The sequence below is a fragment of the Tupaia chinensis genome, unplaced genomic scaffold (assembly GCF_000334495.1).
Source record: "Tupaia chinensis unplaced genomic scaffold, TupChi_1.0 Scaffold000077_1, whole genome shotgun sequence".
Classification (NCBI taxonomy): Eukaryota; Metazoa; Chordata; class Mammalia; order Scandentia; family Tupaiidae; genus Tupaia; species Tupaia belangeri.
Window position 1 is genome coordinate 1,534,258 of NW_006159538.1, and position 22,203 is coordinate 1,556,460.

General features: G+C 38.7%; 1 protein-coding gene across 3 annotated transcripts in view; it reads left to right on the top strand.

The window, feature by feature from the left end:
- The window catches only part of PIK3C2A (phosphatidylinositol-4-phosphate 3-kinase catalytic subunit type 2 alpha), a 170,632-nt gene extending 151,558 nt beyond the window's left edge, over nucleotides 1–19,074 (top strand). For all 3 annotated transcript variants that reach the window (XM_027768591.1, XM_006142496.3, XM_014584597.2), the window contains 11 exons: nucleotides 741–877; nucleotides 3,620–3,789; nucleotides 4,781–4,937; nucleotides 5,634–5,743; nucleotides 8,407–8,614; nucleotides 10,454–10,578; nucleotides 12,200–12,317; nucleotides 12,398–12,470; nucleotides 12,808–12,917; nucleotides 13,004–13,129; nucleotides 16,724–19,074. In XM_027768591.1, coding sequence (XP_027624392.1) covers nucleotides 741–877; nucleotides 3,620–3,789; nucleotides 4,781–4,937; nucleotides 5,634–5,743; nucleotides 8,407–8,614; nucleotides 10,454–10,578; nucleotides 12,200–12,317; nucleotides 12,398–12,470; nucleotides 12,808–12,917; nucleotides 13,004–13,129; nucleotides 16,724–16,906 — 1,517 coding nt within the window. In that variant the 3' untranslated portion in view covers nucleotides 16,907–19,074. The remainder of the gene's footprint in view (nucleotides 1–740; nucleotides 878–3,619; nucleotides 3,790–4,780; nucleotides 4,938–5,633; nucleotides 5,744–8,406; nucleotides 8,615–10,453; nucleotides 10,579–12,199; nucleotides 12,318–12,397; nucleotides 12,471–12,807; nucleotides 12,918–13,003; nucleotides 13,130–16,723) is intronic.
- Nucleotides 19,075–22,203: the final 3,129 nt, after the last annotated feature.

The window sequence follows — 22,203 nt, forward strand, 5'->3', positions numbered from 1 at the left end:
CGAGTCCCAGACCCGGCAGCTTAAAACCCACACCAGGCATGTGCACATGCATGCCCGATACCAAGAGGAGAATGGAGGTGAAGGGATTGCAGTGTGGCCATTCCCCTGGGGGGTGATTACTTGCTTTCTCTCTCTCTGTCTCTCCGGCAAGCACACATATCCTATAGCAAAAACCTGTCTTAAAAACAAAACTGTTTTCCTAAAGGGATTACCACATGGGTATGCAGTCTATAGAGTTTCAAATAAGTGAAAATCAACTTTTACATGTTAGATACTTTTGAAATAATTTTAGTTTTAATTGGTCACAATTTCTTTTTTTCTTTTGGAAAGTCTTTTTTTTTTTTTTTGGCTATAGGGCATGTGCACTCATCAGAAAGACAGAGAGAGATAGCGACACAGAGAGGGGGAAATCACCCCCCAGGGAGGATGGCCATGCCGCAGTCCCTTCTCTTCCATTTTCTTGGGATCTTGGGCACGCACACATGCGTGCCCAGTGTGAGTTTATGCCACCGAGTCTGGGGCTCAAACTGCGGTCGACTACATGGGAGTCCAGTGACATAGCCATTATGCCAACTGCTGGTCCCCAATTGGTCACATTTTCTAGCATAATTTGTCAGTTGATTTTTTTTTGAAAGTGGTAATTTCAGGGCAGTGTCTTATACCAAAGATTAAAAACTATAGATTTAAGAAAACTTACTTTAGGAGACATTTTCATATAGCTTAATGTTTTGTTGTTAAAGGCATGGTGGAGCTAGTTCCTGCCTCGGATACCCTCAGGAAAATCCAAGTGGAGTATGGTGTGACAGGATCCTTTAAAGACAAACCACTTGCAGAGTGGCTGAGGAAATACAATCCGTCTGAAGAGGAATATGAAAAGGTGATTCACATGTCTCCTTATTCTAAATAACTTTATTAAAAATGTATTACAAAAGTTTTAAGTGCTTTTATTTTTTTTAGTTCTGGCGACTAACTTATCCATTTAGACTACTCAGGAAAAAAAGTCTTTTCTTTAGTGTTCAAAAGAGTAGAAAACACAGTGCATTTAATGGCAGTAATCTAAGTGAAATCAATGCTAACCACTCCCTGCCGAAATTCCAAACACATACTTAAAGGCCAGCAAAACAGAGGTATTTTTATAACTTAGAATGCTACATTTCCCAAGATCTTGGAAGAAGTTATGGAAATGAGTAAGAGTGCCCACATCGTGTGGTAGTGAAGAGCATAGATTATGGGCCAGACTTTCTGGGCTTGAATTCAGGCCCCAAATCACTTACCAGCTATAGGGCCTTGAGCCAATTATTGGGTTGTTAGGAAAGTCATGGCACATTTTTGCACAGAAAACCAGAAAAATATGTCAGGCCTTTTCCAATGAACTAATATTTAGCCTCTTTGTGCCTCAGTGGACTGTGATGTAAAATATATAATATGGCGTTACAGTATAGCTATAAAAACAATCGTAAGATTACTGTGAGAATTAAATGAGTTAGTATATATTAGGCTGTTGGAAAAGTCATGATGTATTTTTCTGTGCAGAAATGCATCAGGCCTTTTCCGGCAACCTAATATAATGCACTACATGGAGAAAATTGTACAATTGATAGCTCTTGTTTTTTTTCTTCTTATTGGTATTTGAAGCAGCAGTTTGTGTGTGTGTGTTTTAGTGTTATTTTGAATTACATATGAGAAAGAGCAATCTCTTAGGACATGAGGCCTCTAGTAATCCTTATTTCTTTTCTTTTTTTTTTTTTTTTGGAGAGGGTTTTGTTATAGGGCACGTGCCCTCGCCAGACAGACAGAGAGAGACATAGAGACAGAAAGCGAGAAATCACCCCCCAGGGGGGATGGTCATGCCGCAATCCCTTCTCCTCCATTCTCCTCTCGGGATCTTGGGCATGCACGCACACGCGCCCGGCGTGAGTTTTAAGCCACCGGGTCCGGGCCGCGAACCGCGGTCGACTATGTGGGAGTCCAGCGACATAGCCATTACGCTAACTGCTGGTTCCCGTAATCCTTATTTCTAAGGAAGGATTACTTTAAGGAAAACTCAGGAAACACTTGCCACAGTGATATTCATTCCAACTATCCACCCCAGTTTTAATATCATTTATCTGCCTCATTTATGTATTGTCAGTGTTTCACTTCCATGGGAATTTTGTCCCCGCAGGCACTTTAAACCTTTTGTGACCTCTTTCTGGCCTAAGGAAAGCAGTATAGCAGAAGCTAATACTTGTTTTAATAATGCTGGCCCTTCTGTAATTCCTGGTTAAGTTATTTAACACCAAATAAATTGTCAAATGGCATACCTTAACCACGTTTTAGGCATTTAGATGTTTTATGTAATTTCATAATAGAGAATATGGCATAATTGAGTCAGATTGCCCAGATTTGAATCATGGCTCAGCCATTTAGCAGGTATGTGATCCTAGGCAAATAATACCACCTCTCTGTGCGGCACTTTCTCTCTTCTGTAAAATAGTGATAATACCAGTGCCTCACGCATGGATTTGTTGTGAGGTTTTAAATAAGTTAATCTGTATCCACAGGCACAAAGAGAGAGGAGTGAGAAGTGCCTGGTTTATGATAGATACAGTGTAAACACTTGCTGTTACATCAGCATTGGTAATGATTTCTGGGGCATTATGGAATAAAATTAGCCACATGGATATGTAGAGCCATATGACCGTACCACTGAGAAATGCAGTATTTTGAGAATAACTAAGTGCATATGCTTTAGATAAAAGTGCACATTTTATGCATCTTTCTGTATCCTTTTATATGATTATTGCATTAGTAATTTCATTGGGTCATGACCAGGGGTCAGCAGGTAGTGTAGTGGCTAAGGCTCTGGACTCCCACATGGTCAACCATGGTTCAGGTCCTGAACCCACTGGCTTGAAACTCATGCCAGGTGCATATGCTGTGTACTCAAAATAAGAGGAAAATGAAAGAGAAGGGATTGTGGTGTGGCCATGCCCCCTTGTGGGGGGAGGAGTTCTCATTTTTACTTTCTCCAGTGAGTACATGTGCCCTATAGCAAAAATCCCTCTTAAAAAATAAAATGCATCATAACTTTCCTAACAACCCAGTAGGATAGGCAGGACTGAAATAAAAGATGCTCTCTAGCTCTGAGAAACTTATAGAGGACACATAGTGAGTTAGCAAATGAGAAACATCACCCTAATTGTATCATTGGATGTTAAGATATAAGCTAACTTTATGTGTCCTTCTTACAAGCAGAGGGAAAAAAAAAAATACTGTTCTATCCAGATTGATTTTTGCCTCAATGATACACCTATGGTAAGCAGTAGAGTCTATGAGGAGCAGATTTTTACAAACATAATGCTTAAAAGCTATTCAAAGGCAGCTATACCTGAGTGGGGACTGACTTAATCCCTGCCTGGTTAAAGACAAAAGCCAGGAGCAGGAGCAGTCACCATAAGAACGGTGCTTTTGTTTTTGAATTGTGAAAAGTCATCTTTTATTACTATAACCTGGTTTGTATGCTGTTGAGTAGGTTACAGTAGTGTTTTTGAAGAGTAATGAATTGCTTTAATCTTGTAAGCCCTGTCTCCTTTTAAAACATTTTTATTTCCTAAATTACTTTTCTGATTTATTGCAGGCTTCTGAGAATTTTATCTATTCTTGTGCTGGATGCTGTGTAGCCACCTACGTCTTAGGCATCTGCGATCGACACAATGACAATATAATGCTTAGAAGCACAGGACACATGTTTCACATTGACTTCGGAAAGTTTTTAGGCCATGCACAGATGTTTGGTAGCTTCAGAAGGTACTGAACTGTGGTTATTGCTGTTGCTAAAGAGAGGCGGCACTGCTTATTTCTCACATTGTCCCAAACCTTGCCTTTTTTCTTGCTGTGCTTTGCCCTGGGGTTTCTTTTGAGCATAACTAAGAATGATAAAGGCCCTGCAAGATGCCTTTACCACACAGTAGACAAGAATGAGAATGTGTGTGTGTAAACTTTGTTGAAATGAAGCAAGTTCTGTTTTATGTTATCTAACTAGGGGGGGTGCCTTTTAGAAATGGTTCCACTTGTATAGTGGCAGTGGGTATCAGTTGTTTCTCTACATACAGTTGTAACTACTGTTTGATATCTCTTTGGATATATGAATTTCTAAGTATCACTGTAGAGAAAATTCCATAATCTATCCAGATAATGAGATTATTATGATGACTTTACTGAAAATGTGAATCTTTAGGATTTATGGAGGGCCAGTTTATGGCGTGGTGGTTAAGGGAGCTGAATCAAATATGGCTGACAGCGCAGTTGGAGTCTTAGATCCATGCTTGAAAAACACATGAGCATGTGTGTGAATGGGTGTAAAATCTCAAAAGGATGGAGAAATTCAAGAGGAGGGATTGTGGTATAACCTCTGGGAAAATTCTTTTTATTTCTTCCATGAGATGCAGAGACAGACAGAGATAATGACAGACAAGCACTGTCAGTTTCCACTGGCCTGGGTGATGCGCATGTGCCCAGTATGCTCAGGGAAGTCACAGGACGCAAACCCAGGACCTCACACATGTGGGTCCAGTTGTGTTACTCCTGTACCGCCACCTGGCCCCTCTGGAAAATAAAATAAAATAAATAAATAAAATAAAATAAAAGATTGATGGAAATTTGAAACTGCCTCATAGTAAATTTTCTGGTTGGAAATTGCTATAGCTCAGATAGCTTGTTTAATAGCCATGTAATATGAATAGCGCTGTTTGAGTGTCTTCTGTAAATAATACTTTGTGTGAACTTTCATTTTACATAGGGATCGGGCTCCTTTCGTGCTGACCTCTGATATGGCATACGTCATTAATGGGGGTGAAAAGCCCACCATTCGTTTCCAGTTGTTTGTGGACCTCTGTTGCCAGGCCTACAACTTGATACGAAAGCAAACAAACCTCTTTCTTAACCTCCTTTCACTGGTAACTCTGTCCTTTACAAACATTTAATTTTGTATTAGTGAATCTGTTCTCTAATATCAAAAAAGGATATTTTGTAATTTTGGAATAAAACTTACTATACTCACAAATGTCACCTATATTATTACTGAAATACTTTAAATTACTATGTGGAATAAGCCAGACCTGAGAGTACATACTATCTGGCTCCAAACACAAAAGAAGAAGCCAGTAGAGTGGTTACCCATGGGGTTGGGGGAGTGGTCATTGAAGCTGGAGAGGGGCATCTGGGAGGCTGTGTGTCTTGGCATGCATGCATGTGGACTGTGGACTTGCCTTACGCTAACATTTAGGATTTCTGTACTTTTCTGGATATATATTATACTTCAGTAGAAAGTAATAAAAACAGAACCCTCTGACTATTATGACTAAAATTGGTATGATAATAAATACAGAAATCTAGACAAAAAAAGGTCTGGCTATCACAGCTTTTCTTCTATCTACTGGTTTTGTGATTTCCAACAAGTAAGTCACTTGACTCAATTTCCTCCTTAGTAAGAAAATACTTAGTAAGAAAAACACTAACACACTCCTCAAAACTATTTGTTTTTGCTTGCTTTAGTTCTAATTTCTAATTATTTGACTGGTTTTTCAGGGAGGTGTAGAGAATTGATTTTTAAAATTTTTAATTCAACTTACAAAACATTTTTTCTTCTATAGATGATTCCTTCAGGATTACCAGAACTTACAAGTATTCAAGATTTGAAATATGTTAGAGATGCACTTCAGCCCCAAACTACAGATGCAGAAGCTACAATTTTCTTTACCAGGTAATGCATATTTAAGTATACTGGACAAGCCACATAGAATTTGGCTTTGATTTGTTTTACCTTAGTTTAAACAAGAGTTATATCGTCATGTGTTGCTTAAAGACGGGATACATGCTGAGAATGTGCAATGTCACTCTGCAGCAGCATAGCATGTATTTACACAGATAGATGGTAAAGCCTACTACACCACAGGCTATTTGGTATAGCCTACTATCATCTGAAGGAAACATTGTTGCATATGTAAGCTGTTGTTAATCAAAACATCTTTATGCAGTGTATGACTGTATATAAGAATTCTGCGTTACAGGAAAAAAAAATACAGTTCACAGTATTAGCAAATACTAGGTTGTCAAAAGCTTTTTACTGAGTGAATGCAAAGAATTTGCAATAGTGGGATCAGCAGCAGATGGTGTGGATCTTAAGGGCCTGATTCCACATGGCTTGACTGCATGGTTCAAGTCTCAGATTTGCCAGCTTGTGAAACACACCAGGCTGTGGATGTGTGCCCAAAATGCTCTAAGGATCATGGGGTAGCAAGGATTGCAGTGTGGCTATTCACCCCAACCCCAGGGGTGGGTGCTTTTTAACATTTGTTCTCCCTCTGTCTCTGCTTCTCTCTGGCAAGCACATGCGCCCTATAGCAAAACACACAAACAAATTTGCAAACTTTTAAAAATATTTATTGGGACACCCATTGGTGATTAAGGCAGCTGGATCCCACATGGCTGACTCCACAGTTTAAGTCTCAGACCCAAGAGGAAAATGGAGGAGACAGGATTGTGGTTTGGTGTGGGCATCCCTCCTGAGGGATGATTTCTCACTTTCCCTCTGTCTCTATCCAGAGAGTGCATGTATCCTACAGCAAAAACAAACAAAAAACAGGGCCGGCTGATGGCATGGTGGTTAAGGTCCCACATGGCTGATCATGGTTCGAGGCCCAGACCTGGTGGCTTGCTTTCTCACTTTCCCTCTCTTTCTTGCTGTCTCTCTTACTCTGTCCCTCCCTGCTTAAGTCAAAATAAATAAAGTTAAATAAAATAATTCTTTAAAAACAAACAAAACCCCACACATTTATTTCTCTCAAATATCAAGTTTTATTTAGTATAATACATGTTTTTAGTTATACAAATTCTATTTATGGGGACCAGCAGATGACCTAATGGTTACGTCACTGGACTCCTACATGGCTGAGTGTTTCGAGTCCTGGACCAGGCAGCTTGAAACTTACGCTGGGTGCATGTACACACATGCCCAAAATCCTGAGAGAAGGATGGAGGAGAAAGGATTGTGGCATAGCAATCCCCCCTGGGAGGTGATTTCTCACTTTCCGTCTGTCTCTCCAGTGAGTGCACATGCCATATAGGAAAAAATCCTATTTATGAACTATTTCTTTCTTTCTTTCTTTTTTTTTCTTTTTTTTTTTTGAGAGGTTTCTGCTATAAGGCGTGTGCGCTCGCCAGACAGAGAGACAGAAAGCGAGAAATCACCCCCCGGGGGGATGGCCATGCCACAATCCCTTCTCCTCCATTCTCCTCTCAGGATCTTGGGCACACACGCACATGCGCCTGGCATGAGTTTAAACCACCGGGTCCAGGACACGAATCGCAGTCGACTACGTAGGAGTCCAGTGACATAGCCATTATGCTAATTGCTGGTTCCCAATAAGATAATTCTTTAAAATATGTTTCTCAGAAATAGTTCATAAAGTGACCAGCAGTTAGCGTGACAGCAGGGCGGGGCACGTGAACTCCCATTTTTTGCTCTTTTCTCTCATGGCCTTCTTCCTCTCAGTGGAGAAAAGGTATTAAAACAGTAGGTTGTACTTTCCTAGTTCCCAGGGCCTGGGCTGAAATGAATTGAAAGAAGCTGACTTTTACATAGCCTTCAAAACTAATCCTGAGGATCTGAGTTTTGATAGGTTTTATTTTGTTTCTTAAAAGAGATGCATTGGCTTCCCTAGGCAAAACTACAGCCAAGCATGCATTCATCTGCATCTATAACAAAATACCAATGACCAGGCCAGGAAGGACTCGGAAATTCTCTCACAGTTTTGCAGGCTGGGAAATTCAAGATCAAGTGCCCTCCCTCATCTCTTCTTATAAGGAGATTCCCCATGGAAGAGGGCACCACCATTTATGATCTCACTTAATGTTAATGTCCTCTGTGAAGGCCCTATCTCCAAGTAAGTGGCATTGGAGATTGAAACTTCACATATTTATTTGATGGAATGCTGACATTCAGTCCATAGCAAGGGAAAACCTGTATTCAGGGTTCTCTCACTTCTCTTTTCTGAGTCCTCTCTTTCTGGTTTTCTTAACCCTGTTTCTGTTTGCCTAAAATGTTCTAAGCCCATTTTCCAAATTTGTCTCTGCCAAACTCCCTATCCTATCAAAATACCTTTTCCCAATTTTGCAAATTTACTATTATCTGAAAGAGTCTGATACCAAATTCTACTATTCTATTTGATAGAAGGCTGTTGTAAAATTTTGGTTACTTTGGATGCTTTCTTCCATACCTATTTAGTTGTCACCTTCTCCCTTTATTACAAGGAAATAAAATAATGAAGTCATTGTTTTATTATATAGCATAACTCCAGTCATCGGTTCCAATTACCTCTTTCCTATGAACATTTATTTTCAGCAAGCTTTCTGATTATTTTGTAGGCTGATTGAGTCAAGTTTGGGAAGCATCGCCACGAAGTTCAACTTCTTCATTCACAACCTTGCTCAGCTACGGTTTTCTGGTCTTCCTTCTAATGATGAACCCATCCTTTCATTTTCACCCAAAACATACTCCTTTAGACAAGACGGGCGAATCAAGGAAGTCTCTGTTTTCACATATCATAAGAAATACAACCCAGATAAACATTATGTAAGTTTGGTTTCAATATTTGTAGATAACCCTGTGGATATTGTTGTCTTCCCTGTTTCCCTCCTGACTGATGAAGGTCCATGCATTTGTTCTGTTCGTGCTTATTTCTTCCAGGGATGGTACAAAATAAGTAAATGTACTTGAAGCATCCCTAATTGGGGGGAAGGGTAATATATTTCTTGGTAAGTTTGTTTGAACACTATCAAGGCCAAATGATATTCTTCCTTTCAGAGATAAGACTAAGACTACTTCTCTCATTCTTTACAGTTTTTTCTTAGTTTCAGAGGTAAAGCTTGATCATTTTAATAAATTCAGCTAATACACAAGTATATAGACTAAAAATCTAAGTTCCCATTCTACTTTCTTATAGTGTTATAACATAGAATTTTAAATAAAAGCAGGATCTTCAGTGTCTGTTATTTCCCTAGATAGAATTTTTACTGTTATTTTTTACACTTGTATTAATATATTTGTTGGATAATACTTTCCAGTACTATTGGTCTTAAAATTTTTGATCTATCAGTAGATTTTTAGAAAGCTCTTGAGGCCAGCCAGGGTGTGGTTGTTAAGGTGGCTGGATACTACATGGTCGACTGTGCAGTTTGAGTCCCAGGCCTGGGCATGTATATGAGTATGCCCCAAATCCCAAGAGAATGGAGAAGGGGCTGTGGCGTGGCCATTCCTCCTGGGGGATGATTTTTTCATTTTCCCTCTCCTCAACAATAAAACTGTTAGTTAATGCTCATCTCCCTCACTGTACACTGACTGGAGTGCTGTGCAGTGTACTTCTGTACTGTAAAGTTACTTTGTCCCCCCTTTCCATTGTGCTCTCTTCCAAAACGAGTCAGTAAGCAGTCCATGCTCAAGGGGCAGGAGTCACCTCCTTGAGGGAAACAACTACATGAGTTACTTGGAGTTCTTCTGAAAAAGAGATTTGGGGGGTAGGGGGGTGTATGATTTCTCACTCTCCTTCTCTGTCCTGTGAGCACAGCTGCCCTATAGAAAAATTTATTAAATTTTTTAAAAAGCCCTTTTACTAATTATTTTAATTTTTTACCTATTTTCTCCAAACTTTTAGTGTCATTTTGTATTTTGAGTATTTTATCCTAATACCATTTTATTAAGTGGTCTTTTCCCTATGTCACTTTTGTACATACTAAGTTTATACACCATCCTGAATTTGTTTCTGATCTTTTATAGGTATATTTGACTTTAGAGTAGTTTGAATATCTAGTAGAACAAGTTTTTATGGTGAGAGAAAACTTGTTTTACTCAGCAAGTATGAATAAACTCATATTCGTTTACTGATAAACAAGTAAACAAGACATCATGTTTTACCTTTCCCCCTATTTAATGTTCTGGCTTTTTCCTATTTACTTTCTTAAATGAACTTATTGACAGTTTAATTGGAAATTAAGTAAATTTATAGATTTAAGAAGTACATTAATTATATTTAGTCTTGAAGATATAATAGCTTTCAATTTCAAGATCTTGCTTATATTTTAGTTGTTACCACTCCCAGAATATAAATAGTTGTACAAATAATATAATGACTTTCATATTAATATTTGCAGTTTCCTGTTGGTGACATATACAAGGGGACTTCAAAAAGTCCATGGAAACATTCTAGTGCATGTATTGTACCATAAATTTTAAAGATTTAAAAAAAAAATGCCTAGTTTTTTTATTATATACACATTCAATGAAATTTTTTAAGCCCCCTTATAGTACACCAAGTTAAAAGCACTTGGACTCCTTATATCAAACTATAAACTTCTTTCCTGTTCCTAAAAGACATTTTACTATAAATTCATTGTGTTTGGTGTGATTTCTTTTCAGATTTATGTTGTCCGAATTTTGAGGGAAGGACAGCTTGAACCATCATTTGTTTTCCGGACATTTGACGAGTTTCAGGAACTTCACAATAAACTCAGTATTATTTTTCCACTTTGGAAGTTACCAGGGTATGTTCCCATCCTTGTGCCTTAATCCTATTCTGTAGAAAACAGTTTACTATAAAGTGTAGGTAAAAAGCCTTATATTAACACTTAGTAAAATATTACGAATCACGTCTGGCTAATTTCCCTTTGTATCACGAGGACCTAATACAGAATAGACAAGGGCTATGAGTTTTTGTTAAGTGAGTAAAGATGTTAAAATAGAATTTTCCAGACTTCTAACTTTAGCTAAAGCTTGGACTTTTTGTCTCTACTTTTTGTCTCTAACCAACACAATAACTGGAATCTTGGTTTTTAAAAAGTCATATACTGGGGCTAGCAGGTGGTGTGGTGGTTAAAGGCGCTGGATTCCCACAGAGTTGACCACTGTTTCAGTCCTGGACCTGGTGGCTTGCTCTCTACCTTTCTGTTTCTCTCTCTCTCTCTGTCTGGTCAAATTTTAAAAATAATAATGGTAACAAATGGAATTAAATAAATCAATTAATTCTTTAAAAGAAAAATAAGTACCAAATTACCACAGAAATGGCCTGTTACAGGCCATACTTAGTTCCTCTGACAAAGAATAAATGGAAGCAACCATCACTGAAACTGTTCATCAGAACCTTACGTCTTAGTTTTGTATCTGATACCATTTGGAAATGCTCCATTTTTCCTTAATGGCCAGTAGCTTTTCTGTGTGAAGTTGTTCATATTCATCTCAGTCTAGATTTCAAAAAGGAAACAAAGTGGATATTAGAGTATTTGCAAATGCAGTTTCATCGTTCCACTGCCACCACACACAGTGGAATTGAGATCATCCTTTTAGCACTGAATTAGGTATCATGTCATCTGTTGATTTTACCTGTATCTATACCTAGCTATGGCAGATTGAGTGAATTATTTTAGAGATCAAATCTGAACAAAATAATTGTGAATAAGTTAAAAAGAGATAGTAAAAATAAAGGAAATTAGCAGCATATGTGTCCTTTGTACTAAGGCTCATAAAGGATGACAGATAATGAAACTGTTTCCTCTCAAATACTTTAAAAAGAAGTCACCAGGCCAGCAGATAGTATGGAGGTCAAGGCAGCTGGATCCCACGTGGCTGATGGCGCCTTTCTGAGAAAACACATAGGATACGTGTGTATATGTATCCAAAATCCTGAAAAGTGAGTGGAGGAGAATGCAGTGTGGCCATCCCTCCTGGGGGGAGGGGAGTCAATGCTTTCCCACTTTCCCTCTCTCTGTCTGTCTCCAGTGAGGGCATGCACCTTACAACAACCACAACACAAAAATTTTCAAAAGAGGGGGCCAGCAGGTGGCATGGTGGTTAAAGGCGCTGGACTCCCACATGACCAACCACAGTTTGAGTCCTGGACCTGGCAGCTTGCTTTCTCTCTCTCTTCTCTCTCTATCTCTTGTGTCCCTCTGGTCAAATCAAAATAAATAAATAAATAAATAAAGTGAAATAAAACAATTAAAAAAATGTTCGAAAGAAATTGCCAAAAAAGTTACTTTCTAATGGTTAAAGGCTCCATGTTTTTAAGTATATTAAAAAAGTGTATTCTTAAGTAAATACTGTACTTGATTTTATTTCTAGATGAAATATTTTAAATACCATTTCTTTTTTTTTTTTTCTCTTTTGTAGCTTTCCTAATAAGATGGTTCTAGGAAGAACACACATAAAAGACGTAGCAGCCAAAAGGAAAATTGAGTTAAACAGTTATTTACAGAGTTTGATGAGTGCTTCAACGGATGTAGCAGAGGTGACTTTCCTAAATGAGAAGTAATACCATACTATACCTTTTGTGCTACATAATAATGAATGTATTCTTTTCTATCTTAGTGTGATCTGGTTTGTACTTTTTTCCACCCTTTACTTCGTGATGAGAAAGCTGAAGGAATAGCTAGGTCTGCAGGTGAGATTTTTTTTTTTCTTTTTGTTGATAATTCATACCTGCAAGTCTGTAATTGCTCAGTGAATGTGGCTGAGTGGCAGTCAGTTTACTGGCTATCATCAGTGAGAATGGCAGAATGGTATTTTTTTCTAAGCCAGTCTATTTCTAGATAAACTTAGCTTTCCTCATATCATGTGATTACTTAGAGAAATATAAATTAGGAGCCTATTACTGATTTTCTCTTCTCCTCTCCGACAGCCCCCAGCCGTATAGGATGGTCCTAGAAATAATGCAAAATTGTTTTATTGCAGCCTGAATCACTGCAAGCTAGTAAAGATGAAAATATTTATATTTTTAGATGCAAGTCCTTTCAGTCCTACTCCAGGCCAAGTAGGAGGATCAGTAAAATTATCTGTCTCTTACCGAAATGGTACTCTTTTTATCATGGTGATGCATATCAAAGATCTGGTGAGTGATTACAGGTAACGATGATTGTAGAGGAAAACTGTACCCCAGAGGGAAACATTACTGTTAAGGGACTCCTTTTTTTATAGGTTACTGAAGATGGGACTGACCCTAATCCATATGTCAAAACATACCTACTTCCAGATACCCACAAAACCTCCAAACGTAAAACAAAAGTTTCACGAAAAACTAGGAATCCAACATTCAATGAAATGGTGAGTTAAAATAATTTGTAAAGATTCCCTAGATATTGCGCTGTGATTTCAAATTTTAAAATATCCTATTCTTTTCTTTGGGGCGGGGCAGGGGGCATTTGGGGACTGAATGATGGCGCAGTAGTAAAACCTGACACTCTATGAGACTACCCCACATGGGAAGTTCTGGCCTCACATCCAGAGACCTCCTTGAGTACACTGGGCACATGTGTGTCCATGACAGGGGCTGGCAGAAGCTAGAGGTGGATCAAGGCATCAGTTGCTGAACTATTTACTGTACAAAGCAAATCAGTGGCAGCCCAATGATATTTAACAAAATTATGTACGGCCAGTCTGGTAGGTAGCATATTGAACTGCAGTGGTGGAAGCTACATAGTCAACCATAGGTTCAGATCCTGAGTACCTGAGAGCACCCTGATGCACACACATCTATGATCCTGATGAGCTGCAGGACTCATGAAGGGGAGCACAGCTTGATGAGAACCTACTGAAAGTGCCCTTCATTGTCTCACAGGCACACACATGTTCTGTCTCATGAATTAAAAAAAAAAACGTAAAATACAATGTATAATTAAAGACCTTTAGGTTTTATAAAGACCCTAGTTAGGAGCCATGATTTTTTTTTTTTTTTTTCAAAGAGGTATTTTTACTATAGGGTGTGTGAACGCACCAGAAAGAGAAAGAGCCAAAAATACCCCCCTCCCCCCCGCCCCTGGAGGATGGCCACACCACATGCATTCTTCTCTCAGGATTTTGGGTACAAATGTACACATGCCTGGCATAACTTTTAAACCATCAGGCCTGGGACTCGAACTGTGATTGACTACATGGGAGTCCAGTGACATAACCATTATGCCATTTGCTGGTCCCAGGAGCCGTGATATAACTATCTTCCAGTACCTCAACCTCTCTCTACAATATTTTCAGAAAATGAGAATCCCATCTTTGTTTACTTTCATAACATCCATTTTGACTTGGGACACTCCAAATCATAGATTATTATTCGTACTGAGCTAAAACCTTTTTTTTTTTTTTTAAAGATAATTTTTTGATATAGGGTACGTGTATTCACCAGAGAAAGAAATCACCCCCTATGGGAGATGGCTACACCACAATCCCTTCTTCTCTAGGGACTTTGGCCATGCACACACATGTGCCTGACCCAAGTTTCAAGCTCCAGGTCTGGGACTTGAACCACAGTCAGTCAGGTGGGAAGCCTGGCTCCTTAACCACTACACCACCTGTTGTTGGTCCCTGAGCTGGAATCTGGATTCCCTATGGTCCCATGTTGTCTTAGTTGTACCCTTAGAGTTACACTATTGTTTTCTTCCTTCTCTGTGGCAGTCCTTCAGATATTAAAGTTCAAATGCCCTTCCGGTTCCTTATTCTTTTAAAAACATCTTCAGTTACACTGCCTTTGTCATTCTTCTTTGACTTTAAGTTTACTCACTGATTTCTTCCATCAGATAATCAGCACAATCTTGACACTGTGATCCACTCCCAGCTCCTGCCAGCCCTGATCATGGGTGCACAAGTGTCCAGTGTACTCAGGGTCTCCATTCGTGAACATGTCACCTTGCCATCTGGGTCAGCCTTGCAGGACATCACATTTTCCCACTGTGCCACCGTCTGGCCACCTTGAATATGTTTTAATCTTTCCATAGCCCTCTTAAAATAGAGTGCTTAAAATTGAGAGCAATAAGCAAATCTTCCGCTGAATAATGTGGAGGGGATAAGAAGTTACTTATGCTCCATGTATAAACTTACTAACCTATTAAAATCCGCCAAAATGCCTTGTTGCCTTCTCCCCATTCACATTGAATGTATATGTGAACATTACACAAAAATGTGTGGATAAAAATTGGAAGGAAGTAACTGAATTTTTATGAAGGTTATATATTAATTATTAAAATGTACATTTTCTTTTTATAACTTTTTTTTTTTAAAAGGGAATCCAATGTCTTAACCACCACACCATCTGCTGGCCCCATCTTTTCATCATTTTAAAAGCATGTACAATGCTTGGTAAAGACTAGTTGGTACTACTTTCATAAAATAGTATAGTAGTTCCCCCTATCTCTGGGGATATAGTCCAAATCCCCCAGTGGATGCCTGAAAACATATATAGTACTGAACTTTCTCTATATTATGTTTTTTCCCTATACATATGTATCTGTGATTAAGAATTTATAAATCAGGCACAAGGAGAGATTATAACAATAACTAATAAAATAAAACAATCATAGCAATACAATGAAAGTGAATGTGGTCTTTCAAAATACTCATACTGTACTCAACCATTTTTTAAAGAATTATTTTATTAACTTTATTTATTTATTTTTAATTTGACCAGAGAAGGACAGAGCAAAAGGGAGGGGGGAGGGAAAGTAAGAAAGCAAGCTGCCAGATCTGAGACTTGAACCGCGGTTGGCCATATAGTCTCGCGCCCTTAACTACCACGCTACCTACTGGCCCCATTACTCACCTATTTTTGTATTTCGAGTGACTTCAGATAACTAAAATCATGGGAGAGAGGAAACAACTGTTATTTTTTTTTTCCTAGTTGGTGTTGTACTGTCAAGACAACAAATTATGTGCTAGGTTTGGTGGTGCATGCCTGTAATCCCAGCTACCTGGGGAGACAGTAGGATCACAAGTTCAAACACACCTTGGGTGACATAACAAGAACCTGTTTCAAAAAGAAAGAAAATGAAACATAGGCAGGTTTTTGGTTCATGCCAAAAAGTCAAAAGGATACATTAAACAGATATTAGAATTTATAGTGATGCTTTCTGGAAAATAAAAGTTCTGAGTATTGAATGTGATGAGAAGTTTTTAAAAAAATATTTATTTAATTCTGTTTATTATTATTATTTTTAAATTTGACTTGAGAGAGACATGGCCAACCATGGTTCAAGTCCCAGACCTGACTGCTTGAATTCTCACCCCCAGCACCCACCTCTGGCTTTCTCTTTCTCTCTCACTCTGTCGCTCTCTGGTCAAATTTAAATAAATATTTAAAAAAAAGATTCTTAAAATAAAAAAAGATATGCTACAATGTAATTTCTTTCCCTTCCCCATTACCTCCATCTTAGAAGAAAAGCTAGTTTTTATTTTGTTTCTAGTTTCTATTTTTAGCCAATGATTGGTCTTAGTACATCTCTATAAAAAACACTCACAGGACTGCTGAAGTACAGAATGTACTTCTCAAGTGTTAAGACAGGTCCCACCAGATTTGTCACATCAGTGTCATTCATCATAGTCATATGTGGCTAATAATTCTCACTTGTGTTTTCTCCTAAAATATTCCAAGAAACTGGGCTGGCACCACGGCCTAGGGGTTAAGGGGAACTGATCCCCTAAGCCTGACTGTGGTTCAAATCCCAGTCCTGGCGGTATGAAAAACACTGGGCATGTGTGTGTGTGCCCAAAATCTTGACAGAATGGAAAAATGGAGAAGGGACTGTGGGTGCTTTCTCATACCCAACCCCCACTCCAGAAAACACATGCAAACCTAGCAAACTAAAATAAATGAAACAATTCTATGAAACCAAACTGTTTGTAATTTAATGTTTTTTTTTTCCTTTGCTGTAGCTTGTGTACAGTGGATATAGCAAAGAAACCCTAAGACAGAGAGAACTTCAACTAAGTGTACTTAGTGCAGAATCTCTGCGAGAGAATTTTTTCTTGGGCGGAATAACCTTGCCTTTGAAAGATTTCAACTTAAGCAAAGAGACGGTGAAGTGGTATCAGCTGACTGCAGCAACGTACTTATAGATGAGTGAACTTCTGAGCTTTGGAAGCAAGAACAGTTGTAAACATGTGCTTACATACACCTGTGAACTTTGTATAGTATTTTTATACTTCGATAGAAATGATAAAGTTAAATATACTTGCTGCATTTCAACACACCCATTGGACCAACAGTCACATAACTAATAACTTTTATGAATTTGTGGAAGCCATTGCTATTGTAAAGGCATCGTGTAAAATGCTACAAACCCTAAACTTTTAATAAGGTCTGAAAAAGACTTGGAGATAGAACTGTGTCTGCTCAGCCACCTATTTTGCATTGTTTCCTACAGACATAGCCTGTATATTTCCCTGTTACGCACCTTCTAGAGCCTTCACCACTGTGTATGTTCACAAACACCAAAGTAAAGATGCAGGATGTTACCGTAAAATGCAGCTGCTATTCACCAGGTTGGGAAGCAAAGCACAACAGATAATAGATAGCTCTGTTCAGAACTACTCAGTAGTTTGTAGAAGTAGGGGAAAAAACAATATTGCTTTTTATTCATGTCTTTAAAGCCTTTTTCAGAAAAAGTGCCAATCACCAAAATTGTAAATAATGGTGCCTTACTTAACTTTATATGCTTCCTTGGCACTTTTTCTGATGTTTTTCCTGACTTTTCACTCACTTTCAACTTGTTAAGGACAAGAAGAGATGATTTTCTCTACTTCTGATGTGTGACTTAGTTATTTTAACAGTCAAGCCATTTAAGTTTTTGTTGCCCAATACCCAAACAAGACTCGTCAATCTAACTGTATACAAAGTTCCCATCATTCCACTGTAATCCCACATGTATGCCCACATGTGTGAACTGAAGTTTGGTCATTTCACCTCCATCTCTCTACCCTCTGCTTCATCATTAAAACACGTGGAAGTTGTTCACTCATATGCTCATTCCTGTTTGCAACAAAATTCCGTTAGTAGGGCAGACTCTTCACAAGAGGCCCAGGACAAGAATTCTTGGGTCCAGACTGAGTTTTAATATAGACGTCTATGACCGTTTGTCTTGTAAGCTGTCTTACATTTGTAAACGTACATTCACATGACAGAATTATTCTACTTAATATAATGGGATTCAGAATCATAAGGGACAGGATTGAAATTATTCTGTAGTAGCCATTAAAAATGATTCATTTTTATTATTCATTCAACTTCAAACAATTTTGTTTAGTTTAGCTAAATATGTATTTATAGTAATCACTCTCATGGTTAGAATAGAAATTCGGACACTTTTAAAATGGCAATAAAAACTGTAGTAGTCAGGTTGCTGTGAGAAAACTGACAAAACAGTCAACGAAGAGTATCGAGAGAAAGGACAATCTCTGATCGGTTCCCTAAACAGAATCTGTGTGAGCTGTATAAATGTTTAGTGTAAATTGCATTTCTTACAGAGCAGAAATAGAAGAGTTGAGGACAGATCAGTGACACAGGTTTAAAAAAAAAGTCTTGATATTTTTGGTGCCTAACACTAATGGTCCATTTGTAGAAAAACCAATGAGTGTGATATATGAATATCTTTTTTAAATGTTAAAATTGTTGTCTATTTAATAAGTTAATTAAAATGCAGATAAAAACACCACTGTTTGCTTTTTCCACGGTTAACGTTTCCTTTAAGTGTGTAAGTATCTTCGTAAATGTAAATAGCACAAATTTTTCACCTGCTTCTGAGACCTAATTCCATTCCATGAGTTGTCACTTAGCCACTGTAAAAAAATAAAGTACTGTCTTGGTCAAAGGTCATTGTTAATTGAACTTAACATGCACTACTGCATTTTGGTAGTCTGTTACAGCAGTGTCTTCTAGCAGAAATAATAGAGCTAGCAAATTTAATGTCACTTTTCAATTATCAGAAATCGGGATTTATATCTGAAAGTGTATATGATGATTAATACTGTACAGTTAATAAGAATAGTGATAATGTTTTCTCTTAATTTAACTCATCCTGTGCCTTTTTGGTCATTAAAACACATACATGTATTTTACATATATTTTAATATAAGTTTTTCTTCACTAAATGCTAATCTTTAGCCCATACCAAAACAAACAAACAAAAGGATAGACTCTTTGCACTACTAACTACTACCAGTTGAATTTTAAATCAGTTGGATTCGTAAACATCTTTTTAAAGGTTTGAAGTAAATATGAAAAACAAGTGTAAACAAACTGGCCAAAACACTAATTTTTGTGTATCATCACAATGTTTTCTACCTATCTTTATGGAGTAAAAATAATTAATTATGCTGTATGGAAGTCGTCCTACACCTGAAGAATTCTTTCCTCTTGCCAGTGTTTGGGACTTGAAGATAATGGTTCAGTCCAGGAAGCCATTATTTTCTCTACTGAGGAGCATAATGTGGAACTTGCACTGATATTTTTATTACTGCCTTTATATGAATCTACAGGTATCTAAATGTTAAGGCATGTTTGATCTTTGATAAAGTATCCCTTTTTCCAAATTAAAGTTGTATAAAAGTTTTAATATCTTGCCTTAAATTGGTTAACTGTTTTTCTAGGATTTAAGTATTGTGGCATTGAACAAAAACACTTTTGATACTCAAAGTTCTGATCAAAAAGGACTGAAGGCCCACTATCATAATCTATAGACTTATATGAAATTTGACTAGCACTGCAAATATGAATGAATATAATAATCAGTCTCATCGATAAGAACCAAATATTTTAATTATAAGGTAGTGAATAAAGATGTATAGTATTTTTATTAATACCTTGAGTATATTTAGTGGATTGAATGTGACTTCATAACTGTACTATGATTGTATTAAAATATTTCTAGAATAAAGGAACTCTGCTGTCATTTCTTTCCTTCTTGACATACTAACATTTTTAGTTCCAAACTTAGATATATATGCTCACTGTTGCTGTTCCATCTCACTCAGGAATTTACTAGGTCCAATAATTAGGAATTTTGAGACTGGCCAGGCATTTGCCCCTAAAAATGTCCAACTAGAGTTTTCCTTTTTCAGTGTGGTTCTTTTTTTTTTTTTTTTCTTTGTTTTCTGGAGAGGTTTTTGCTATAGGGCATGTGTGCTCGCCAGAAAGACAGAGAGAGACAGAAAGCGAGAAATCACCTCCCAGGGGAGATGGCCACGCCACAATCCCTTCTCCTCTGTTCTCTCGGGATCTTGGGCACGCACGCATACGTGCCCGGTGTGAGTTTAAGCCACCAGGTCTGGGACTCAAACTGTGGTCGACTACATGGGAGTTCAGCAACAGCCATTACGCTTACTGCTGGTCCCTCTGTGTGGTTCTTTAAGATCTGGATTGCTTCCACTTTGCTACAGCCCCTAAGTGACTCCTTGGAAGTACAGTGATTCTATAAGTATCATCCCTGGCTTGTGGTACTAAGTCATACAAAAATAGCCACACTGTAGACATAGGTACAGAACTGAGAAATGTGGATTCTTCTCATACTATACCTTCATCCTAGAATGATACCAGCTTCAGGTTGAAGTTCTCTTATCCTAGGATAACATCTAAGAGGGCCCAGAAACCACAAAAGAGGAATCAGAGCCAGTTCTTGGAGTGACAAACTCAGTTTCTGTTGGGGAAAAAAGGTCTTTATTTCACGCTTACTCTTTTGAAAATTTTTATCATGCAAATTTTAAACATAAACAAAAATAGACTACAGTACAATTAATTCCATAAATGACTTACATAGCTTCAGTAATGACTAGCTTAGAGCTAAGCTTGTTTGATCTATATTTACTAAGATGTACTTAGATCTAGATATCTTTTTATTCATTCTATTTAGGATTAAGTCTGTGGATCAGTAACTTTCTTCAAATCCAAATATTTGGTAGCCATTTCTTGTCATGTATCTGCCACATTCACCTTTCCTTTTGGAATTCTGATTAATGATAGATTGTCCCACTCCCTCCATGTCTTTCACCTTCTGTATAGTTTCCTTTTTTTGATCTCTACTGCATTCTCAGTAATTTACTCTGGGGTCAGCAGGTGGCGTGGTGGTTAAGGTGCTGGATTCCCACATGGCTGGCTGGGTTTGAGTCTTGGACCTGGTGGCTTGCTTTCTTACTTTCTCTGGTCATTTCATTTTCTTGGGAAAATGAAACAGGACAGGAGAGTGCTATGTTTGTGGTTTGGACAAAATAAAAGGGTCTGAAACAAGGGATCTGAAATTGGTGCCAAGTTAACTTTAAGATACCTATTCTATAGGAGGGCTGAAAAAGGAAATTTGGCTAATGATGAGAATGCTTCTTTGCTAGGAAAAAAAAGATTACCCACACATCATTTGGGTAACGAATTTTTAATGCTTTGGGCAAAGTTAGTCATCAGACAGGGATAGGTTAAAAGAATGTGGGTGGGCGTTTTGGTACTAAGCGTCTTTCAATGTCTTACCAGTTTCTTTATGGACCAACTGGAGTTTATTGATTTCACTACCGTCTCTCCTTCCCAGGCCGTGCTCCCCCCCCCTTTTTTTTTCTTTTTCTTTCTTTTTAATTGATCTGCTTCATTTGCTCATTCTTTCAACGCATTTGTCTGTCAGTAGTGGATCAGTCTTAAAAAGTGCTTCCTCAGTGGTGGGTCCCTCTTCCCAAAAAGTTCAAACCATTCATTTTCTCCCCCAGCCGTAAACGCGCTCCCAAAGCTCTTCCTTGCTCACCAATTCTCACTGGAGTCGCGGCTCCGTGAGCCTTAGCTCGAGGCTTTCCCGCAGGCGAGTGGGCGGGTCCGCCAGGGCAACCCCCGGGTGAATTCTCTACCATCAGGGATCTCTCCCCCAGAGAAATGGGATGAGGGTCTAAGATAAGCAATGAAGCGCTGGCTGGCGGTCAGCCTATCATTACTCCCAGTGTAGACCTGCCACGCCGTTTTGTACCTGGAACAATCTTAAGGGCAAGCGCAGACTGGAGGGGTCTAGTGTCAGAACAAAACCTGGGGCTGGCGAATGAACGAAACGTGTACGGCTGGTCTCGTCAGTTCTCTGCGCCGCGCCCCCCCCGGGGCCAGGATTCGAACCTCTACACCTCAGGGCTGGCAGCACCGCCGGTCCCAGAGGCGTCCGCAGACGGAGAACTTCGGAAGCTGGAAGGAGAGAGACTGAATTTCCCGCTCAGGCCGCCAGGCTGACCAAGGAGCGACGCACGCCGGGAGGTGCGTCTCGAGGAGGAGGAGCCCTTAGGCCGCGCCGAAATGCACCTCGGGATAGAGTCTCGCGGTGGCTGTGGCCGCGCGGCGTAGCCCCGCCTCCCGCGACGAGGAAGCGCCGCCGTGTGAGGGCACTTCCTGCGTGCTGGGGTGC